General features: G+C 41.2%; 1 protein-coding gene across 9 annotated transcripts in view; it reads left to right on the top strand.

Moving 5' to 3' along the window:
* The window catches only part of CHN2 (chimerin 2), a 392,195-nt gene that overhangs the window by 349,808 nt on the left and 21,505 nt on the right, over positions 1–20,882 (top strand). For 5 of the 9 annotated variants that reach the window (XM_011972237.1, XM_011972232.1, XM_011972235.1 and 2 more), the window contains exons 1-2: positions 4,277–4,921; positions 20,153–20,237. In XM_011972237.1, coding sequence (XP_011827627.1) covers positions 4,676–4,921; positions 20,153–20,237 — 331 coding nt within the window. In that variant the 5' untranslated portion in view covers positions 4,277–4,675. Of the gene's footprint in view, positions 1–4,276; positions 4,922–8,031; positions 8,184–20,152; positions 20,238–20,882 lie in introns of those variants that run through there. The other 4 variants (XM_011972236.1, XM_011972230.1, XM_011972229.1 and 1 more) reach the window with 3 other exon arrangements.

Below are 20,882 nucleotides of genomic sequence, written 5' to 3'. Positions count from 1 at the left end.
CAATATGTAAAAGCCTAAATTTAGTGTATACCCAAAAGAATTGAAAACAAGCGTTCAAACAAAACTTGTATGAGGATATTCTTAGTAGCATGGTTCACAATTAGCCAAAAGGTGAAAACAGTCTAAATGTCCATCAACTGATGAATGGAAATGAAGTGCGGTATATCCATACAATGGATTGTTATTCAGCAACAAAAAAGGAATGAAGTACTGATACATGCCACAACATAAATGAACCTTGAAACATGCTAAGTGAAATATCTAAAGAAAAAAGAAGCAGCCAGATATAAAAACCCATATATTGTATGATTCCCTTTATACAAAATATCCAGAATAGGCAAATTTATAGAGACAGAAAGCAGATTGGTGTTTGCCAGAGGCTGGGAGGAGAAGAGAATGAGGAGTGGAACTGACGGGGACAGGGTTTCATTTTGGGGTGATGAAATGTTCTGGAATTAGGTAGTGGTGATCATTGCAGAACATTGTAAATGCATTAAATGCCATTGGAGTTTACATTTTTAAATGGTTAAAAAGGTAAATTTGATGTTAAGTGTAGTAGAAGGAAAGACACTTGTTCTTCAGGGCTTTGGGGAAAGATAGGCTCAGTTGTGCCTATATTCTACCACTTACCAGCTATGTGGCCATGGGCAAGTCACTTAAACTCTCAGCTTCCACTTCCTCCCCTGTAAAATAAGGGTAATTATAGCAGTACCTACCTCATAGGGTTTTAAATCTTAAATGAGTGCAAATATGCAAAGTGGGCCGGGTGCTGTGGCTCACACTTGTAATCCCAGCACTTTCGGAGAACGAGGTGGGTGGATCACTTGAGGGTCAGGAGTTTGAAACTAGCCTGGCCAACATGGTGAAACCCCATCTCTACTAAAAATACAAAAATTAGCGGGACACAGTGGCACATGCCTATAGTCCCAGGTACTTGGGAGTCTGAGGCAGGAAAATCATGTGAACCTGGGAGGCAGAGGTTGCAGTGAGCCGAGATCACGCCATTGCACTCCAGCCTAGATGACAGAGCGAGACTCCGTCTCAAAAAAACAAACAAACAAAAAAAATTTTTTTAAATATATATATATATCTATATATATATGCGCAAAGTGCTGAGTATAACACCTGGCACATAGTAAGCATGACATAAATATTAATATTTGTGTTATTAATTTAGCCCAGTATTCTCAACTAGAGACAGGGTTGCTTCCCAGGGAATATTTGGCCATGTCTGGAGACGTTTTTTATTATCATACTTGGGGGAAGGGGCTCTACTGGCATCTGGTGAATACATGCAAAGAATGCCACTGAACACCCTGCAATGTACAGGACAACCTCCCACAACAACAGATATCTGGCCCAAAAGACCATTCGTTCCAGTGAAAATCCCTGGTTCAAACAGAGCGTGTAGGGAAATGTGCTTCGTCTCATGAATGTATATATTAAAACAGGTCAGGTAGAAATTTTCATTAGAAGAAGACAGTCAGCAAATGTATTAAATGTCCACTGTGTATAGAGAACACTGTATTCGACATTACGGAGCATATAAAACAAGGCAAGGAGCTTCCCTTGAGGAGTTGAGATAAAAAAGAGCTCTGTGCGATGGGGTCATTTCAGAGGGAAGTTTTCACCAAGAGATTACTGTAATCAGTTTTCCCTCAATGAGAGGGTGGTCTGAGGTCACCCACACTGCTCACAGCAATGTTTGCTCAAAGGCTAATACTTCTAGTCCCCTGTAAAGAAGCATCCTCAGGGAATCGTGTGTGGTTCCTTCACTTGTCTGAATGTGTCTTGTGTTTGGGTCAATTCTATTGAATCAATAGCTGAAAAAGAAATCACTGTCACAAATGGAAATAAAAATTACTTGTTATACATACAAGCACAGACATGAAAAAACATTAAATCTCATTGTATTCAACCACCCATAGACCAAAAGGGGGAGATTCTTTTTCCCACTTTCTATGTAAATAGTTATTTTGTAGCAGGACGAGCCGCAGGAGGAGTAGTGGTCTCCTTCGTTAATTTGATCGGATTCTAAAACTGGTATATTCGTGTCATTAGTCCAGTCCACATCACAGAATTTGCCCTTACACAAATGGCTCACCATCAAAAGGTCTCTCTTGCTTTGCTAGCAGTGAAGGTTGGGAAAGGACCCTTTTTGCTTCTCTCCATCTTTTTACCTGTAGACTAAGGATGGGAAGCCCTGCAAAGGTATGCCAAGCCTTCACTTATCCCCTGCCATAGCAGTTGTCCTTCAGAATCAGACAGTGGGAAGAAGGGCCAAGGGGCCTGGTGAAGCTCATTAAGAGGGTAGACCCCTGGAGGGAACCTTGTCTCTGGAAGCCAAGGCAGTGGATGGGTGGTCTCAGGAGGGACTGGAGACCCCACACCATGCAGTCATCTTTGCACACCTTCTTCCACAACCCTGGCTTCCTGTATGTACCTGTGCTTTCTAGCAGCTTACATTTATTCAGTGTCTGCTGTGGCAGGGACTCTTATTAGACATATTTGTGGGGGAAACAAAAGTGAATTAAGCATAGAGCATGTCACAGTGAGTTCTCAGTGTGGCAGGGATAAGAGCTGTTATAATCACTATAATACAGACAGAAAGTGACAAGTGCAATCAGAAAAATGTGGATAAAACACGATGGGATTTCAGAGGACACAGTTGGCCTACAATGGGGAGTTTGGGGAAGTCATTTTGGAAAGGGTAACATTAGAGTTAGAATGTAAATGTTGGTGAAAATGTAGATATGTTGAAAGGATGCTAGAATATTCTAAAGAACAGAGCAAGCTACCAAGGTAAGCAGTTAAGTATGTCACAGAAGAGATGTTGTAGGATTTGTGGAGGGGAGTATAGGGAAATAGGATGAACTGGGTACATTAGGATCAGCTCATGAAAAACCAGCAATGCCAGGACACAGTTGAGCTATGGAGAAGCATGGGTGGATTAGGAAGATTGTTGTAGAGCTATGTGTAAGGTGGACTGGAGAGATAACAAGGGTCTGAGTTACGTGGGGAAAGAAAGGTAGGGAGAGGCCAGACTCAACCAATATCTGAGATATAGCATTTGTCAGGACTGATGGCAGGATGAGGCAGCACATGGGTGTACCGAGGCAGCGGGACACAGTGTTGAAGAGCATGGGCGCTGGACACAGATGCTTTGTGTTCTAGCCCTGGTTCTGCCACTTAAACTAGGCTGCATGTCCTTAGGCAAATTACTTTACCTCTCAGTGCCTCAATCTCTTCATCCAAAAGAATTGGGAATAAAAATCTTGCTCCTCACATCCATATGCTGCAGATTCGATGAGTTAAGTGCCTTTGACGCATTCTAACGTCCTCTGACACAGCGTAAATTATTGTGCTCAATAGCTTAACATAAAAATTGGGTGTTATTATTGAAGGTAACAAGAGGATGAAATGGGAGGATGAATTTTTGAACCGAGTTAAAATCATGGTGATTACCAGGAATAAAGAATTGCACAAGGGAAGGAGTGATCTTCGGTTACTCTTCACAAGGCTGCTTGGAGGGGCTGGAGCATGGAGCCCTTGTTTCAGTAGAGGACAGGACGGCCCATCTACATAAAGGCCCAGTTATCTAGATCTTGTTTTCTACTTCCTAAAGCATTAATTTTACTGTCTGGCATTAGCTGCATTAATCTTCACCAATGAGTCAGGAGTACTCCCAAGACATCAGGATTTCCCTACTTCTTTTCGTGGGGAGACCTAGGACCAAAGAATTAGGGTCATGGGAGACCATCAAATAGATGATGCTTTTAAGAGCAAGGAGGGCATTTTTATAGGCTTGGGCACTAACAGAATGAACATTGAAGATGTTTTATTGAAAAGAAAAGCAACTATGATGTTTTGATTTTAGGTAAGGAATACTGTCTGGTCTGGGTGGGTTTGAGCAGAGTTTTTTCGCGCAGGAAGGATAGGAGAGCCCAGGGAGTGTCCTGGGGCAAGACATCCTGCCTCTTATTCTGCAACTTTGCAGAACTCAGAGCGGAAAAGCTTTGCTCTCCTCTGATACCCCATTTGGTACTCAGACTGTTCCAATTTAATGCATGCATAAGAATACAAATGAAGCTTTCAAGTGCTAAGGCAGATTTTTAATAAAGAGACAGAGGCTTTACCCCTATAAGATTAAACAGTCATCAGGGTTTAAAGGTTTAATCTGTTGGAGTTCAGCCCAGCATGGGGTTCAGAGCCCCAGATGAATTGGATGCAGCCTCACACTTTGAACGTCAGAGCTGGCTGGGGGGTGTGCGCGCTGGTGTGTTTGAGTGTAAAATGTGCTAATAAGTAGGGGAGACCTCTCCTTTGCAATGTGCTGCGGCAGGAGAAAGCAAGCTGCCGGCCTCTGCCTCCCTGAATCCTCAGTGGCTGACTGGATACCGCTTCTGGGGGTTGCTGTGCACATGAATGTTTGCTATTGTTCCAGGCACACGTCGGCCTTAAGAAATAGCACAAAACAGGCCCGTCCTTATTCAGAAGCCGAGCCCCCTCCATCACTCAAACTGGGCCTTTGAGGTCACATGCCGGAGGCTGCTGCAGACAGGACCCAGCTGCCTCAAATCTGCCGCCTAACATTAGCTGCGGTTCGAAAATCCTGACAGCACGGGGCTTCCTGCGCTCTGCAGAGGAAACTAGAAAGATCTGGGATCCAGGCACTATGCTCTCTGAAGAACTGTGGCTGGAAAATGAGAAAAAGTGTGCTGTGGTTCGGAAGTCTAAGCAGGGCAGGAAACGCCAAGAACTGCTGGCCGTAGCCTTGGGGGTGAAGGTGGGTGTCAAAGGTGGCTTTCTTTGGCCCCCTCTCAAACTCTTTGCCTGTTCACAGATCTCCTCCCTGGTTCGAAGGGCAGCCCTCACACACAACGACAACCACTTCAACTATGAGAAGACACACAACTTTAAGGTAAGCAAGCCTCTGCATTCCTTTTTCTGTTACAAAAGGGCAGGTGGAAAGGTACAGTGTATAGTTTCCGTCGGGTTTCTGATTGTAAAGTCAAGAGACGACGAATTCCTTTGCTTCCACATTTAGCTATAAGCTTAACACCTGTGCTTTCTATCAATTCAAACTGGAGACCTCAGAAGGCAGTCTCCTCAGTGCTTATGCCTGGAAACACCTTATCTGGATGTTGACTTAGTTTTGGAGAATTGGGCCCATTGCCACTTCACGTTCCCATGTCCAGTGAAATAAACACAGAGCATGCCCAGTCTCTCTCAGTCAGAGATGTTCTGCTGGGAGCTGAGCAGTACTTTTCCACTCAGTAAAGAATATTGCTGTCCCCGAGCAAGGGAAAACAGTTGCCTGTTTCTCGTTTTGTGTTTTGTCTTTTGTTTTCAGTGATGCTAACTCCTTTCTTTTATGCGTAGACAGCTGTGAAATCAAATAATGACAGGAGATGCCATCCAGAAGCTTTTGTTTGTGCTCCGGGTACGGCTAGCAGGGGGGCACCCTTGGTCACAGCCTTTATCCTGCTCACCAGACCAAACAGAAAGATCTGGAAACCTGGTGGGGGGTTAAGTGGAATTTCCCATGTGAATTTAGAAACTGGAAAGACCGCTATCTTCGTTTCAGACTGGTACTTGTAGAAGGGGCCTGCCATCGGAAAATTATGGCCTGTTTCCTTTGCCCAAGTGTTTTCCAAGAAGGATTGGAAAGGGACGCTGATGCCAAATTGTCTAGCTTGAATTGCAGTTGAGGGGAGGAGAGACAGGTTAGAGTTAGAGGCTTCACCCCAAAAAGTGAGCTGGCAGTTTGAAAGCTGGGGAGAGTGGAGAGGGAGGACCCAGGAATAAAACAATATGCAGGAGAAGCAAAATGTGAATTGCCTTCTTTTAAAAAAATTCTTGTTTCCTTTAGGGTCAGTAACCCAAGTGACTCTTGGAATTAGATAACCCTTTTGTCAGAGGTGACGAGGGAAACTGATTTTATTCTGTTGCTTTCCAATCCTTTCTAAGGACAAATATTCATCTATTAAATGTACATTGGTGTTAGTTTGGTCTGTTTCCCTGCATCTGTTTTTAGAAAGCCAGCAGCTCAGGCATTTGCATGCTATAATTGAACTGAGGAATGGAATTATACAGCCCTACATACTTAGCATTAGGGTGAAGAATTGCATTGCATAGGTCCTCTTCTATGCCAAAGCTTTTCATATTTCTCCCATCACTGAATATTGACAGGTCTAATTTGGAGCATTAAATGCCTCCCTTTTTTTTTTTTTTTCTCTGTTTTCCATTTTTATCCTCATTAAATTTTTTGTCCTTAAGAAAGTGTTTTTCTGATTTTTAGCAGAAATCCTTGATTTTTTTGCATCCTGTGGATACACTACTAGTGATGAGAGGATGGATCTTCATGGACTTGTAAATTCTTTTTCTTCCTCTTGAAAATTCCAATTCATTTGGCTTTAAGAAATTGGAATTATTCTGTACTATAATAATGTTTGCATGGAGTAGCTTGTCCATGTATATTCTGTGTCTGAGCTTGTGTTAAAAACACACAAATATATATAGTTGATATTTTCAAAACTAATTTCAGTCCTTTTAATGTTAGATCCCTGAATGGAAAATTAATCTTAAGACATTTTAAAACAAAAAGATAGTTAAATCTTATTTTTTTAAGTAGTACCGTTGCTAACACAATATATTACTTATCACTGGAAAACAGTTCTTTTAGTATTTGCTTAAAAACTCAATAGCTATTCACTGTTACAGCTCTTGAAAGAAGAAAAGGCACAAAATAGAGAAGTTGTTCAAGAGGAGTACACAAGCCAGACAGGAGCGTTTCTCTTCCGTGTTTTAAATAGATATCTTTGAAACTTAGCAGACCCCAAGTAGCTGTGACAGTTGATTGTGGCATTCAGTGGTACTGTTGGTGCCACTGTCCTTAAGAATGAGTGGCAGGGGAGGATGAGGCATCCTCTTTGTCCTTCCTTGCCCTTTCCACCCTCAATCTCCCCACTCCTCACCCCCAACTAACTCTAGGTGGAAACTTTACATAGTTTTTGGAAGAACATTCAAAAAGCAGGCTCAGGCTATAAATACAGTGGCAGGTTTTTAGGGACAAGCCACTGAACTGAACTAAAGGAAGAAATTTCTTATCCTATGTCCCTGCCATCTGTTTGGAATTTGTGTTTCAGACCTTAATTTTACATTGGCTTTTTATTTACATTAACTTCTAATGGGCTTTATTCTGAAGCCTTCTTGATTTGTAATTCAGATTAATATTTAAGGCTATTATGTGCATAGCATATAGTCAGCAATCAATAAAAAGACAAATAATCACATTTTCATGCTCATCAGCCAATAGGCTTTATTAGGTGCTGCCTGCACTTTCATCTAGAGGCCTCCTGTCTGCCATTCGAATCTGCCAGTAGAGTTTGTCTTCTCACCCCATAACAAGATTGTTTGCCCCAGTCAGGACTATTACCCCAGGTAAAAAGTCCTTTCCTTTGCTCTGCCCAGGAGCTTTGTCAAGAGGAATGAATAGAAACCCCCAACATTCCCTAAGTTGGGACCTTGTGCTCCATTCTCTGAGAAAGCTCACAGTCACTGCCTTTGCTTCTCAAAGTTTGTCTAAGCAAAGCAAAATTCAGCTCTGAGAACAAAAGCTTTGGGAACCAAAGGACAGTTGCGCCTCATCGCGTGCAATAATTGTATACTTTTCAACACTGTGTGCTGATGCAATTTTTGCTCATTTAAAGCCCGGATTTCCTAGGGTTACTTGTACCTACTAGGCACTGAGAGGTATGTGCTGGAGGAATGGTGAAATGAACACACTCCTCTCTAAAATGAAAACTGTTTGTCAAGAGAAAAACCACTCGGTGATTTAGCTCATTTTATAACTGCATCTCTGTTTATCTAGTTGATTTAAAGAGGCACTCTGCTGTAACTGGAATAGCTCTCTTTTGAATGGTCCACTTAATAATACCTTATGGCTGAGCTCTGAAAATCTTCAGGCCAGCCAACCCCAGAGGCCCAGGAGTCGGCTTGCTCGGCTTCCTCCCCACACTTAGCACAGTGCTGAGGTACCTTTAGCCCGCGTAGTACTCCTGGCCACACCATGTTCTTCCAAAGAGCTCAGCTGTCTCTGCCCAGTTCCCTCATCTGAAAATGGGAGTGTTGTGAGGTATAAAGAATATATGCGAGTCACTTACCATGGTCTCTGGCACCTAGTAAGTATCCATTTGATGTTAGCATCTATTATTATCTTTTCGTGCCTCTCACTTGTATTTTTGTGTCTAGCTTTTTCTATTTTTTATTTTCTACCCTCTCTTCTTCATGCCCTTCTTTCTTTTGTCTCTTTTCTACCATCTCTTTCTTCTTCTCTCATTAATTATATGTAAGAGAAAATGAAATAAAGCCTGATAGTGGTTATTTCTTTGAATGTATTCCATCCTGTAGCCACTACTGGTTTATATCCCTCGTTTCTTTAAAAAGTAAATGGATGACTTAGATGATTTAGATTAGATTTCACACATTTTTCTCCCAGCTTTTAAAAAGTACTTTATACTAAAGCTGTCATAACAAATGACCACAAACTTGGTGGCTTAAAACAACACAAATTTATTTGCTCATGGTTTTGAAGGCTGGGAAGTCTGAAATCAAGGTATGGGCAGGGTTGGGTCCTTCTGGAGGCTCTGAAAGAGAAACTGCCCTGCAGCTCTCTCCTAGCTTCTGGTGGTTGCTGGCAGTCCTTGGCATTCTTCGTCTTGTAGACACACCACTCCAATCTCTGCCTCCATCTTCATATAGCCTTCTCTGTGTGTCTCTGTATATCTGTCATCTTCTTATAAGGTTGCCAGCCATGGGATTTAGGGCCCATACTCATCCAGTATGATGTCATCTTAATTATATCTTCAAAGATCCTATTTCCAAATAAGGTCATATGCACAGTGACCCAGGGTTAGGAGTGAAACACACCTTTCGGGGGATATACAATGCAACCCGTTACAGGAAGTGTAATTGACATTTTCAGAAACCTTCAATAGGAAGGATCTCCAGCATCACCCTAAAGGATGCATTGTCAGTAATGTTAACATTTACAGTTTCATTAAAGATTTTTATGTCCATGAAAAAAGGTCTTTAGATGTAATCTAATTGCTCCTAAGTGTCAACCCCTTGGTCCAGGCACAACTGCTAATTTCCATGGCTATTGATTTTTAACATCTTTAAAGAAAAGTTTTTGTGGATTTTCTTAATGCTTCATTGCTCTGATAGAAAGTGGTGAAATTTAGTTATTCTTTGTCTCTTATCTTTACCAAGCATTTCTTCATTAAAAGAGGCACTAAAAAACTTCAAAATAGCTGGTAAGCTTCCATTTTTAATAGTAAGTTAGAAGTGTCTATTTGCTGTGGCTGGTTCCTATTCAGAGTATATGTTATACTTTATAATCAAATTTATGATGTAGCTATAAGTTCACACTAATATGTGTGATTGATTATGCAGGACTGGGCAGGTAATGTGTGAGACCCAGTATACAATGAAAATGTGAGGTTCTTGTTAAAAAAAAATTATGGAGATTTTCAGAACTGTGACAGCAGCGCATTAAACCACGCTAAGGACAGGGCTCTGTGCCACCGCACAGGTCACATGTGCCCTGAAGCTGACCCTGTGGTGATGTATAAAAAAACAGGAGTAAAAGACAAGCTTCTGTGAGCATTGAAAGAGGAGGGGGCTCCCTGGTGCTGGGGATCCTGTGTAAGAGGCAGTGTGGTTGTTCTCTCAGCCTTAACCAAGAATCCTCGTGGGGAGGTGGAAAGTTGGCTGAAGCCCAAGTAAATAAGTAGATCAGGGATGGTTATACAGGGGAAAGAAAGAGCACCTGGGCTATGCAAACAACAGGAGTGAACACTTGGAGTCAGAAATGTGCCAGGAGCGAATAGGGTGCAGGGGAGAGACCTGGGGGACAGAAAGGAGTCCATCACATTTAAATCTTCAGCTGGGATGGGCCAGATGGTGGAAAGATGATGATCCCTGGGCCCTGGAGCCATCAGGGTCTCCTGAGCAGGCCCTTCCCCCACTCAGCCTGCTGCTCCTGTTCCCAGCCTCTCCAGTCTGCATGGGGATCTGCATCACTCTTTCTTACCAAATTCTCTCCCACCCCCATGCGCTTCCAGGACACCCTTCCTTCTTCCCCATATGGAATATGGATGGAGAGCAGAGGCCCAGAAAGTTCTAACCCCCCTCACTGTGTGTTCCCCACTCCCTTTCCACCCCTCCTCCACCTCCTGCCCAGCCTGTACCAGCTTTCCTTTTCTCCCTAGCACTGATCACCAGCTGACCTAGTACATATTTACGTGTTTGTTTGCCTGCCTTCCCCTCACCAGAGGGAAACTCCCGATGGGAGGGGGTGGGTAGAGAGGGTTCGTGGAGTGGGGATTTTTGTCTGTTTTATTTACTGCAGAAACCCCAGTGTCTAGAACAGGTCCTGGCCCGCAAGCTGTTCATTCATGCTGGCAGAAAGCAGGGGACCGTATCTCCCTACAGTTGAGCTTTCGGAGCCCTCTCCTCACTCCCTGCCCTGCAGTTTGCCCTCTTGTGTGGCTTGCGTGTTGGATGCACTTGTGTTCATTGTACTAGAGTCCTTCCAGGGAGTGGGCCCTTGCCAGGGTCATCAGATGGTGCAGGAGAGATGGAGGCCCTACCAGGATGTGTCAGGCCAGCTCTCAATCCCCATTTGCCAGGGACGGTGACTGTGCAGTGCTAGCCCGTGTCTGATCCATGTGGGCAGGCGGGTGAGGGGGAGGAGAGATCTGTCTCTGTTCACAACAGCTGTCCTGTGTGGTGCCTTTCAAAAGCGTCCCATCAGGACATAGGGGAAATGGTTGCCCTACTTACTCTTATTATGTCCCCCACTCTGCTGACAGACTGAGCGTGCACCAGGAGCACCCCGTTCTCATGGCACACTCCATTGCATGTGCTCTCGTAGCATGCTCCTTCTCAACATGCAGCCCCCACCCCATGCTATCCTGGAGGCCAGGACTAGAAGTTCAAGAGGCTGAGAATATGTCCCCACGCTCCCACTAAAACACCTGTCCAGGACGTGGCAGCACCACCACCTCCTGGTTTGGATTTGTGGCTCCTTAATGATTTCGAGGCCTTTCATTCATTTTTGCATTCTTCTCAGTCTAGTGGTCATTTGCTTTGAACAAGACTTTTTGCTTCCCGCATGCAAGCCCCTCTCTCTTCCTCTTCCCTGTTGACCTCATAAAAGTGTGTCAGCCCTTCATGTCATTCCCAGCGTTTTGGCTGCCTTGCCTTCTTGTCAAACTCCCAGGTGTCCATCACCCTTTTCTGTCCATCTGATACTACTACTGTGCCTGGAGAACAGGGACAGCTGGATATTGCACCTGCAAATTGACACAGGCAGAAATTGGCTTCAGAATGGTTGGGGGCTTGTTTTTTTTTTTTTTTTTTTTTTTTTTTTTGTTGTTGTTGTTGTTTTAAGTTAATAGTCAGAAAAGGCTGTTTTGCCAGAAACAAGTCTGGAAAGAAAATTCAAAAGAAAGACAAAACTCGTCACCTTAAATATAAAATGAGGGACTCAACGTGAGACTGGAATAAATAGGTTTGGAAATACATGGCTTTATTAAAAAAAAAAAAAAAGTTGTTTCTGCCCCCAGAGTGCTATGAATCGGAGTTGTTTTTGTCTGCCTCCTACTTCAGCCTGCTCCACCATTATAATGAAGACAAACTCCTTGTTTTCAAGTAATATAACCCCTGGAAACTATCTTAAGCTAAATAGACTATTATACAGGATGGTCTCATAAAGCCTCCAGGGAATACTCAAAACTCAGGGATGGGTGGAAACAGGAAGTGGGAGTATACCTGGAGCCAGTTTCTCCCTCTCTTCCTCCTTCCCTCCCTCCTTTCTTCTTTTTCTCCTTCTAACTCCCTCCCTCTTTCTCTCCCCGCTCCTTCCTTCCTTCCTTTCCCTCCCTACTTTCATTATCTCTTCCTTCCTCTGTCTCTCCTTCTCCCTCTCCTTCCTCCAGAGGCATCCAGTTGAGGCCAGGTGTGCTACTAAACGTCCAGGACAGGCCACCACAACCAAGAGTTATGCAGCCCTCAATGCCAGTAGTGCTGAGACTGAGAAACCTCACCACTGGCAATGGGGAACCACTCGAGGTTTTGGAGCAGGAAAGTGTCAAAAGGATGTGGGTGTCCACGTGCTCATAAACCTGACCAAAGTTAATTAGCATGAGAATATCTTACTTTATGCAATGGGGAGACTCCCAGAAATCTTTGAGACAATCAAGATTTTAGAAATGCAATCCTATCTTAAACTAGGGCAGCTGCTAATGAGAAGTCCAGGGATCTGTGGTGCCGGGTTTGAGAAACTCAGCTCTCCTGCCCCAGCTGCTTGGCCAGCCTTTCAGAGGGAACTCAGAGTCTCTGTCATAGATTGATTCACCTCTGCTGTGTTTTCTTACATCTGAAAAGGGTCACTTCAAGGTTAGTACTTCATCTGGTCTTGCAAAAGGGGAGAATCCAAAGTTTAACCTAATTTTTCATAAGAGATGAATGTCACATGGTTATGGGAAATACAGTAAATTATAGGAAGAGTTCTTGGCAGAGATCTGGAAGCCTTGACTGTGCTGCTGATCTGGGTGACGCAGGATAGGCTGCCTGCCCTCCAGCCTCTCAGTTAGCCCTGGACAAAGGCTAGACTAGACCTCCAAAACCCAGCCACATGTAGCTGGAAGGGACTTTAGCTCTGTCTTCTGTGAACGTAAAGTAGCTAAACAAACAAACAAACTGCCTCTGACCCAAAAATTCCTTTTCAAAGCAAAAGAATAACATTCTGATTTTTAATATGAATAATAAAATGACAAATTGAGGCAATAAGGTTTCCATCTATACCAGTGCTTCTCAATAAAGGAAACTTCACCCCCCCCCACCCTAACACTGCCCCCCCAACCCCTGGGGGACATTTGTCAATGCCTGCAGATATTTGTGATTTGTCCCAGAGTGCTACTGGCATTTAGTGGGTGGAGGCCAGGGATGCTGCTGAACATCCTACAATGTACAAGGCACATCCCCACTACAAATAATTTTCCAGCCCAAAATGTTAATCAGTAGTGCCAAGGCTAAGAAATCATGATGTATACTGGTAAGAAAAAGCAAAAATTCTCAACTGCAGTATGTCATAAACAGCACTTACTCCTTCTTACAGTTTAGATCCCAGGCTGAGCTGATATTAATACATTTGGGTGGTGTCTACATTGACCCATCAAAACATATCTGGTATAAAACCACTAGAGAATACTGCCTTCCAGATTCAGCAGATACGGGACAAATAACATCCTGTTCATTTAGAAAGAGCTGTGTTGAGGGATGCTTGCTAAATGCCTGAGATCTCTCTGGATGACTCTTCTTGCTCTTGTTTTTACAAAGTAGCCATTCCTGGGCTATTTGTCAAACATACCTTATCTCATGTAATATCATCTTTTTTGTTTGGTGTGGTTTTTGAATTCCAGGCAGACCGTGCCTAGTATAATAGTCTTGGACAGACATTCTTCCTGTCTGGAGTATTTTCTTCCTGTCTAGAATATTTTAGTTACTACCCGAAAGTTTTCAAAATGTTCTTTCTCTAAAAAGATATTCTTGCAAATCAATAAACTTCAGAAAATGGAAAAAGCTGACCAGTGAATTTTAAGATATGGTGTATTTCAATGAAAGAGTAGACATAATAAGTAGAAGCCAAATAAAATGGGCTCAGAGCATGCCCTCAGCATTTACATGTAGCCTTCTGTCTAGAGATTGTCCTTGTGGATCCAAAAGAAAATTGAACAATATATCGGTCATGAAAATAAACAATGGCCCATCACCAAAAAGAAAAGTAGGCAATGGGCCTAAAATAATGTTTAACTTTACATCCCCACTCTATTTTCATTTTGTTTCATTTCTTTGGGACTGTGTGGGGATACTGGGCGTTACCTGCTATTTGAAACGTCTATGCATTTATTTGGCTGGATAAATGAGATCAAAGGCAATAGGGATACTTGTTGGGAAAGGATATTGGTAAATATGGACAGTGATAATAAGCATTAAAAATGCAATCCTGTTATGCTGAATTATTTTTAAATATATGGGCAAAGAAGTGAAATTTTAGAAAAATCTGTGATTAGCCTATCCTGTTTTTCCTGAAACAATAGGCCAGTTTATATTTTGTCAGTATGCATTGTGTCCATGTGCAGTAAACATGTAGCCACTCACGTAATTTCTAAATACTGCATTTTCATTTTTACCCCAAGATATAGGGATATTTAACAGGTGGTTATTTCATCCACTCAAAATGTTTCAGAGAACAACGTGATGTCATTCTTTTTTTTTTTTAAACACCATTTGCCAGAAAAGAATGCCTTTCAAAACCTAAGCCCACCTTCATTGGCCTTTGGTTATGCTGTTTCCCCTTTTATAAATGTCTTCCTCAAGTCATCTGCTCCCCAGTCAACACCATCACTGCCCCACCTGCTCAATCTTGCCCAGGCTTGTGAATTCCTATCCATCCTTCAAAGCCCAGTTCAATATCCCCTTCCCCAGACTTCTAGGAAGAATGTATTATTCTCTTCATTATACTACCATGGTATCTCCTACATGTTCTGCTGTATCACCTGACGCATAATTGCCTGTTTATTCTTGTAGATAATGAGATTCTTGAGTGCAGGCAGTTCTTATTCCTCTGATCTATTTCAACTTTGTATATCCAAGGACTAGTACAGGGTCAAGTCCAAAGCAGGCAATCAGCATGTAAATATCAAACAAATGAGTGAATAATGAGCTGCTGGAAAGGTGGAAATAAGATGAAAATAGGATATAATTCATCTGTCTGACATCCTTCCCCCATTAATTTGTAATGCCACTTCTGAGATATACCAAGTATCCATATATGTGTGATTTGGTTTCTTGTCTTTTCAATGTATGCTACTGGTACCAAATGTACCGTTCCAAACATACTGGCCTTTGACTGTCTATTTGAAATGTTATTGTATTATATTCAGAATCTGGTATGTATGATATAATTTTTTATATATGTTGAAGCTTAATTTGTGGTCAATTGGTATGAATATTCCAAGTGGTTTTGAAAAGTGTGTGTGTTCTTTGAATTGCTGGATATGAGATCTCTTTTGTATTCATAGAGCAACTTTAGCTATTTGATCTACTAGTTTCTGTGAAAGATGTCAAAATCATTATGATTGTGGATTTGCCAATTTCTCTTTGTAAGTCTTTCAATTTTGCTTTATATTTTTGAGACCGTATTGTCATACAAAAGCTCAAAATTATATCCTTCTGGTAAAAATACATCTCTATTGTCTCTATCACTAATAATGCAAATATATATATTTGCTCTATTTTGGGTTTCTATTGGCTAGTTTGCTGGGTATGTCTGTCTTTCTTACATTTATCTCATGTTATGTTTGTGTTTCTTGAAAGGATTTTTTAAATGTTATCTAAAAATCTTTTTTTGTGATGAATTAGAGCCACTTATTCTGATTAGAGTTGTATTAGGATTTTTTTTATAATCACTGTGCTTTTCTATTGCATCTTTTTTCTCCTTCCCTGCTTTTTACTGGTTTAATTAAACCTATATTTCTTTTTCTTTTATGTATTTGTGTGTGTGAGAGAGAGAGACAATCTCAGTCTGTTGTCCAGGTTGGAGTACAGTGGCGCCATCATAGCTCATTTTAACCCCAGGCACCTGGGCTCAAGCCATCCTCCCATGTCAGTCTTCTGAGTAGCTAGGACTACAGGCATGTGCTACTATGCCCAGCTAAATTTCAAACTCTTTTTAGAGATGGGGTCTCGCTGTGTTGCCCAGGCTGGTCTCTACCTGGCCTCCAGTGATCCTCCTACCTTGATCTCCCAAAGCACTGGGATTACAGGTATAAGCTACCACACCCAGCCATATATTACTTTTGATTAATGGATTTCATCCCACCCTTTTTTAAATTATCAAAAATTTAATACATGCATAATTGACTTAAAATATTTTTCAGTTAATTAGTAGCTCTTCTTACATTTCCCAAATTATGAGAACTTTAGACTTCTTCATCCCCTTCAAACTTCCATGTCATTTTTTTACCCTGTGTTTAAGGCCCCTAAAATTAGTCATCTTGTTATCATTGTATGCAAATAGGGCATGATTAGATTGACCCACATTTACCAGTTTTCTTGCTCACCGCTGCTTCTGGAAATCCTTCCTCCTAGATTCAATTTGCTTCTCACTGAAGTATATCCTTTAGTATTTCTTCAAGTGAGGATCTGTGATTGGAAACTCTTGACATTTGTCTTAAAATATCTTTACTTCACCCTTGCTCTTAGATGATAATTAGCTGGGTATAAAAGTTAGGTTGGCAATACTTTTGTCTGAGCACTTTGATGAAATTATTCAATAATCTATTCATCTCTTCCTGCTGAAGAAAAGTATATTTTTACCTATTTCTGTCCTTTCAAAGATAACCTGTTTTGGTTTTTGTTGTTGTTGTTGTTTTTTAGGATTTTGCTTTGTCTTTTGGTGTTCTGCAATTTCAGTATAATCGGCGTAGATATAGATTATTTTTATTTATCTGGTTTGAGTCTCGTTTAGTGTTTTTTTCGTCTGAAGATTTTGTGTCTCTTATTACAAATTCTGGAAAGATCTCAACTGTTCTTCTCCTTAAATATATATTGCTTCCACCGATACCCTAAACTCCATCATTTCTCAACTTCTGAAAATCATGACTGGTTTGCTTATCTTTTCTCTCTTCTGCATTTCCAGTCTCTCACCTATTGTATCAATTTCATCAACAAGTCAACTTGCCCCGATGTTTCCCATATTTTAAAAAAGGCCTCCCTTGACTCCATGTCTCCCCTGAGCTATCCTGTATCTCTGCTGAATATCATAGCCAGCCTTCCTAATAGAGGAGGTGCCCACATATTTCTCTACTTCCTTACCTTCTTCAGTTCAGTTGAGTCTTCTACCCTCAGCCATCCAAAGAGATTGTTCTTGCTAAGGTTGCTAATGACTTCCATGTATCTGAGTGAATATTTAAAAGTACTTATTTCATTGAACCTCTTAGCAGCATTCAACACAATTGACCATTCATTCCCTAAAACATTCTCCACCTCTTGGCTTCTGGAACACTTTGTTGGTTTTCTCTAAATGTTTGAACGCTGAGTGCTTGGAGATGAGCTCTCTTTTGTTTTCTGCTCCCTACCTTTAATATAGTCATGTGCTACATAACAATATTTAGGTCAATAGTGAACCACATATATCATGGTGAACCCATAAGATTATAATGGAGCTTCCCTATATAAGTGTACCATTTTTTATCCTTTATACTATATTTTTACTGTACCTTTTCTATGTTCAGATATGTTCAGATACATAAATCCTTACTGTTATGTAATAGTTGCCTATAGTATTTAGTAAAGTGACATGCTGTAGAGGTCTGTAGCCTAGGAGCGATAGGCTATACCATATAGCTTAGGTGTGTAGTAGGCTCTACCATCTAGGTTTGTGCAAGTACACCCTATGATGATCCCCCCCCCCAGTGATGAAACCACCCAAGGATGCTTTTCTTAGAATGTATCTCCATCATTAAGTGATGCAAGACTATACTTTTTATTCATTCACACAATTTTAAATTTCATCTATTCATCAGAGATGGTGAAATGTATACCCCTGGTCTTCACTCCTCCTCTGAGCTCTCAGATTATGAGTTCCCGCTTGACACTAACACTTGGATATCATAGCAGCATTTAACCCTAACTCATCTAAAATGAAATTGTTCACTTTCTCCCCAGAAGAGTGTCTTTCCCATCTCAGCAAATGGTATCATCATTTACCTAGTTCCTAAGCTAGAATCTCAGAGTCATTCTTGACTCCTCTCTCCCTCAAAGGCCCACACTTACTCTATTATCAGGTCCTGTAAATTCTGTGTTCAAAATATATCTCAAATTCATCCACTTTCCATCTCCACTGCCAGCATGCAGGTGTTAGACTCTATCATTGTTCAACTAGACTACAACATAGTTTTCATATCTATTCCACTATTAACACCCTCCCATTCATTTTCAACACAGTTGTCAGAATAATCTTTTTTAAAAATCTATGTGAAGTCCTCCAAGAACTTCCTACTGTACCTAGATTAAAACCAAATTCACACTCATGAATAAAGCCTTTAAGGCCCTGTGTAACTTTTCCTATCCTACCTTCAACTTCATCCCAATTCCTCTCCCCCCAGCTTTTGGTGTTCTGGCCACCCTGGCCATCTAGTTCCTTCACCACACCAAGTTCTTTTGCTCCTGCAAGGCTTCCATATATTCCTTCTGCTGGGAATGATCTCTGTCCCTTTCTCTTTCCCTATGGAAGAGAACTGGCTCTTCTTTTCCATCAGGTCACCTTCCAAAAAAGGCTTTCCTGACCATTCTGGATAAGGTTGGGCCCCACTTGGTCTCTCTAGTAGCGGCCTCATCTTTTTATTCTTCTGTAGCCATTTTTATACTTTTTTTTCTGGAGTTGTATTTTACATATTATTTTATTATATTTAATTGATCTTCACAGCAGATTAACAATTGAATTTGCTGCCATAATTAAGAGCATTTCTAGTAAAATATTAAGAAATGTATGATTGCTGGATTTAGAAAATGTCCAACTTTAGATAGGATACTTTACTGAGGAACTCTTTTAGTACCGAGTTCAATCTCTGTAGGCCTCTAAGTGAATTACGACATTTGGCCCTGTGAGTCCTTCTGGGATGAATTATCTGCATTCCTGTTAAAAATGCTTTGTCATTTCTTAGGGTCATTCCCTAGAAAAATGTTGAGAAATTTTTGGCATCATTTTCAAAGCAGGAACTATATAATAGGCAGTTTGCATGTGATAAACTGAAATACCAGAAAGACTACTATAACTTCGCTTTATTACAGAGTCGTAAGTTGCTCTTTTTAATTTATTAACTAGCTTATCTTCTTTCTCTGCTTTTACTCATCTGTTTCCTTAGAAGAGATCCAGATCCATTTTGTTTGCCTCTTTATATACACCCAATTACTAACATGTATGAATAAAGAACTCAAACAGAGACTCTTCTTAAGTAGAACTCGGATGAACACCTTTCTAAATTGTGACCATACTCGTCATCCTGCTTTTTTGTTAAATAAAAGCAGTTTGTAAAACAGAAACATTGTCTACATTTCTTTTATTTATTAATAGAGGTTTATGACTTTGAAAGGCCTTCTATAATGTTTTATAATATTTTAACTTTGTGAAAATTCAGGACATTTTCGTGCACATTTGTATGCCCCCAATAGACTGCCTGTGGTCATTTTAGATTGACCATGGCCACATTTGCTTCTTAAAGCTCTTTCATGCAAGTATTTTTGCTTTGTTTTGTTTTTATTTTAAATCATAATTTAATACAGGAGGACCTATGCCTCAATAATCAGAGATAAGACCATCCTTACTTTGTGATATTCAGAACATTTAACAACTGGCTGGGGGCATCAATCAATGAGACCAGCACTTTGGTCAAGCAGGAAAGATTTTCAGCTTACTTACCTGAAGGCCACACTAAGTCCTACTGAATATGGACACTTATCTCTGGGGAAAGCAATTCCATAGGCCCTATTGGCTGCCTGCATGTTTAGCCAACCCCTTTACTTTTTAAAAGGCCTTTTTTTGGAAGTAGCTCAAAGACTTGGAACCTTTTAATTATCCCATAATCATGTCTTATTTATACCTGCCTGGATACTGTAGAGATGGGAAAACTTCAGTCTAAAGGACACAGTAATTGAGTTTTGCCTTCCAGAACTTGCTGAGCTAAATGCAGGTTATAGCGACCAGCTTGGGCTATCTTGGGTTTGTCTACACAGTGCCTTGTTGTGGATGGTCAGAGTCTTACTCTTTAGCTGATGGCGTGGCCTGTAAACTGTTTCTCCACGCTCCTTTCTGACTCTGTCCTGGAGCATGGTGTATTGATGAAGGATTTTCAAAGATCAAAGCACATCTCTGTTTTCTCAGGATCTGTTTGCAACTGCCTTACTGGAAGGAGAAGCCCAGTGGGGGATCGCTCCTGCTGATCTTCATTGACATATGTGAGGCTACCTGTCTTTAAATGACTCTGAATTTTCTGACATTTTGCTTCTTTTTGGATCACAGGTCCACACGTTCCGAGGCCCACATTGGTGTGAATATTGTGCCAATTTCATGTGGGGGCTCATCGCCCAAGGGGTCCGGTGCTCAGGTAGACACAGAACTTCCTTCTTTTCCAACGATATGAAATGCCACTGTGCTGAGCTGGAGGATGTCTCTCCAGTGCTGGGAAATGTGCTCAGATTAGCTCAAAAGTCTAGTTTTCTGCGGGATTCAAGGCCTGTCTGTGCTTAATGGGGAAACTATTTCAAGTGTTTGCAGGAATGAAAAAGAATATCTCATGTTTATGCAAGGAAAGAAAAACAGTACATTTCCTTAAACACCTATCTGCCTCTTACAATAGGCAGTAGTTCGTAAAAGAAAAAAAAAAAAAACAATTCCGATGGAACTGCATAGCTAGAAAAGCCATACTTTTTCCTACCCCATCTTACTACAAAAGGTAAGACATAAAAATAGTAATAGAGGTGGTTAATATTTACCATATACCAGGCACCAGTTAATCTCTATTTATCATGTCATTAGCCTCACCAACAGACCTTGGGAGAGATGCAATTATCCTTCATTTAAAAAAAAAAAAAAAAAAGAAGACACAGGGGCTTATTTGCCCTTGGCTGCGCAGTAAGGAATAGAATATTGATTCAGTGGGAGCCGGATTCCAGAGCTCATGCTCAGTGTCTCTTTGTCATCAGATTATCAGTGAAACCATGCACCTTGATTTGATATCACATATTTTCAA

This window comes from Mandrillus leucophaeus, unplaced genomic scaffold, assembly GCF_000951045.1.
Source record: "Mandrillus leucophaeus isolate KB7577 unplaced genomic scaffold, Mleu.le_1.0 Scaffold128, whole genome shotgun sequence".
In the NCBI taxonomy this organism is placed as follows: domain Eukaryota; kingdom Metazoa; phylum Chordata; class Mammalia; order Primates; family Cercopithecidae; genus Mandrillus; species Mandrillus leucophaeus.
Note: the sequence above shows the minus strand (reverse complement) of the source record. Positions and strands in the feature narration are given on the sequence as shown.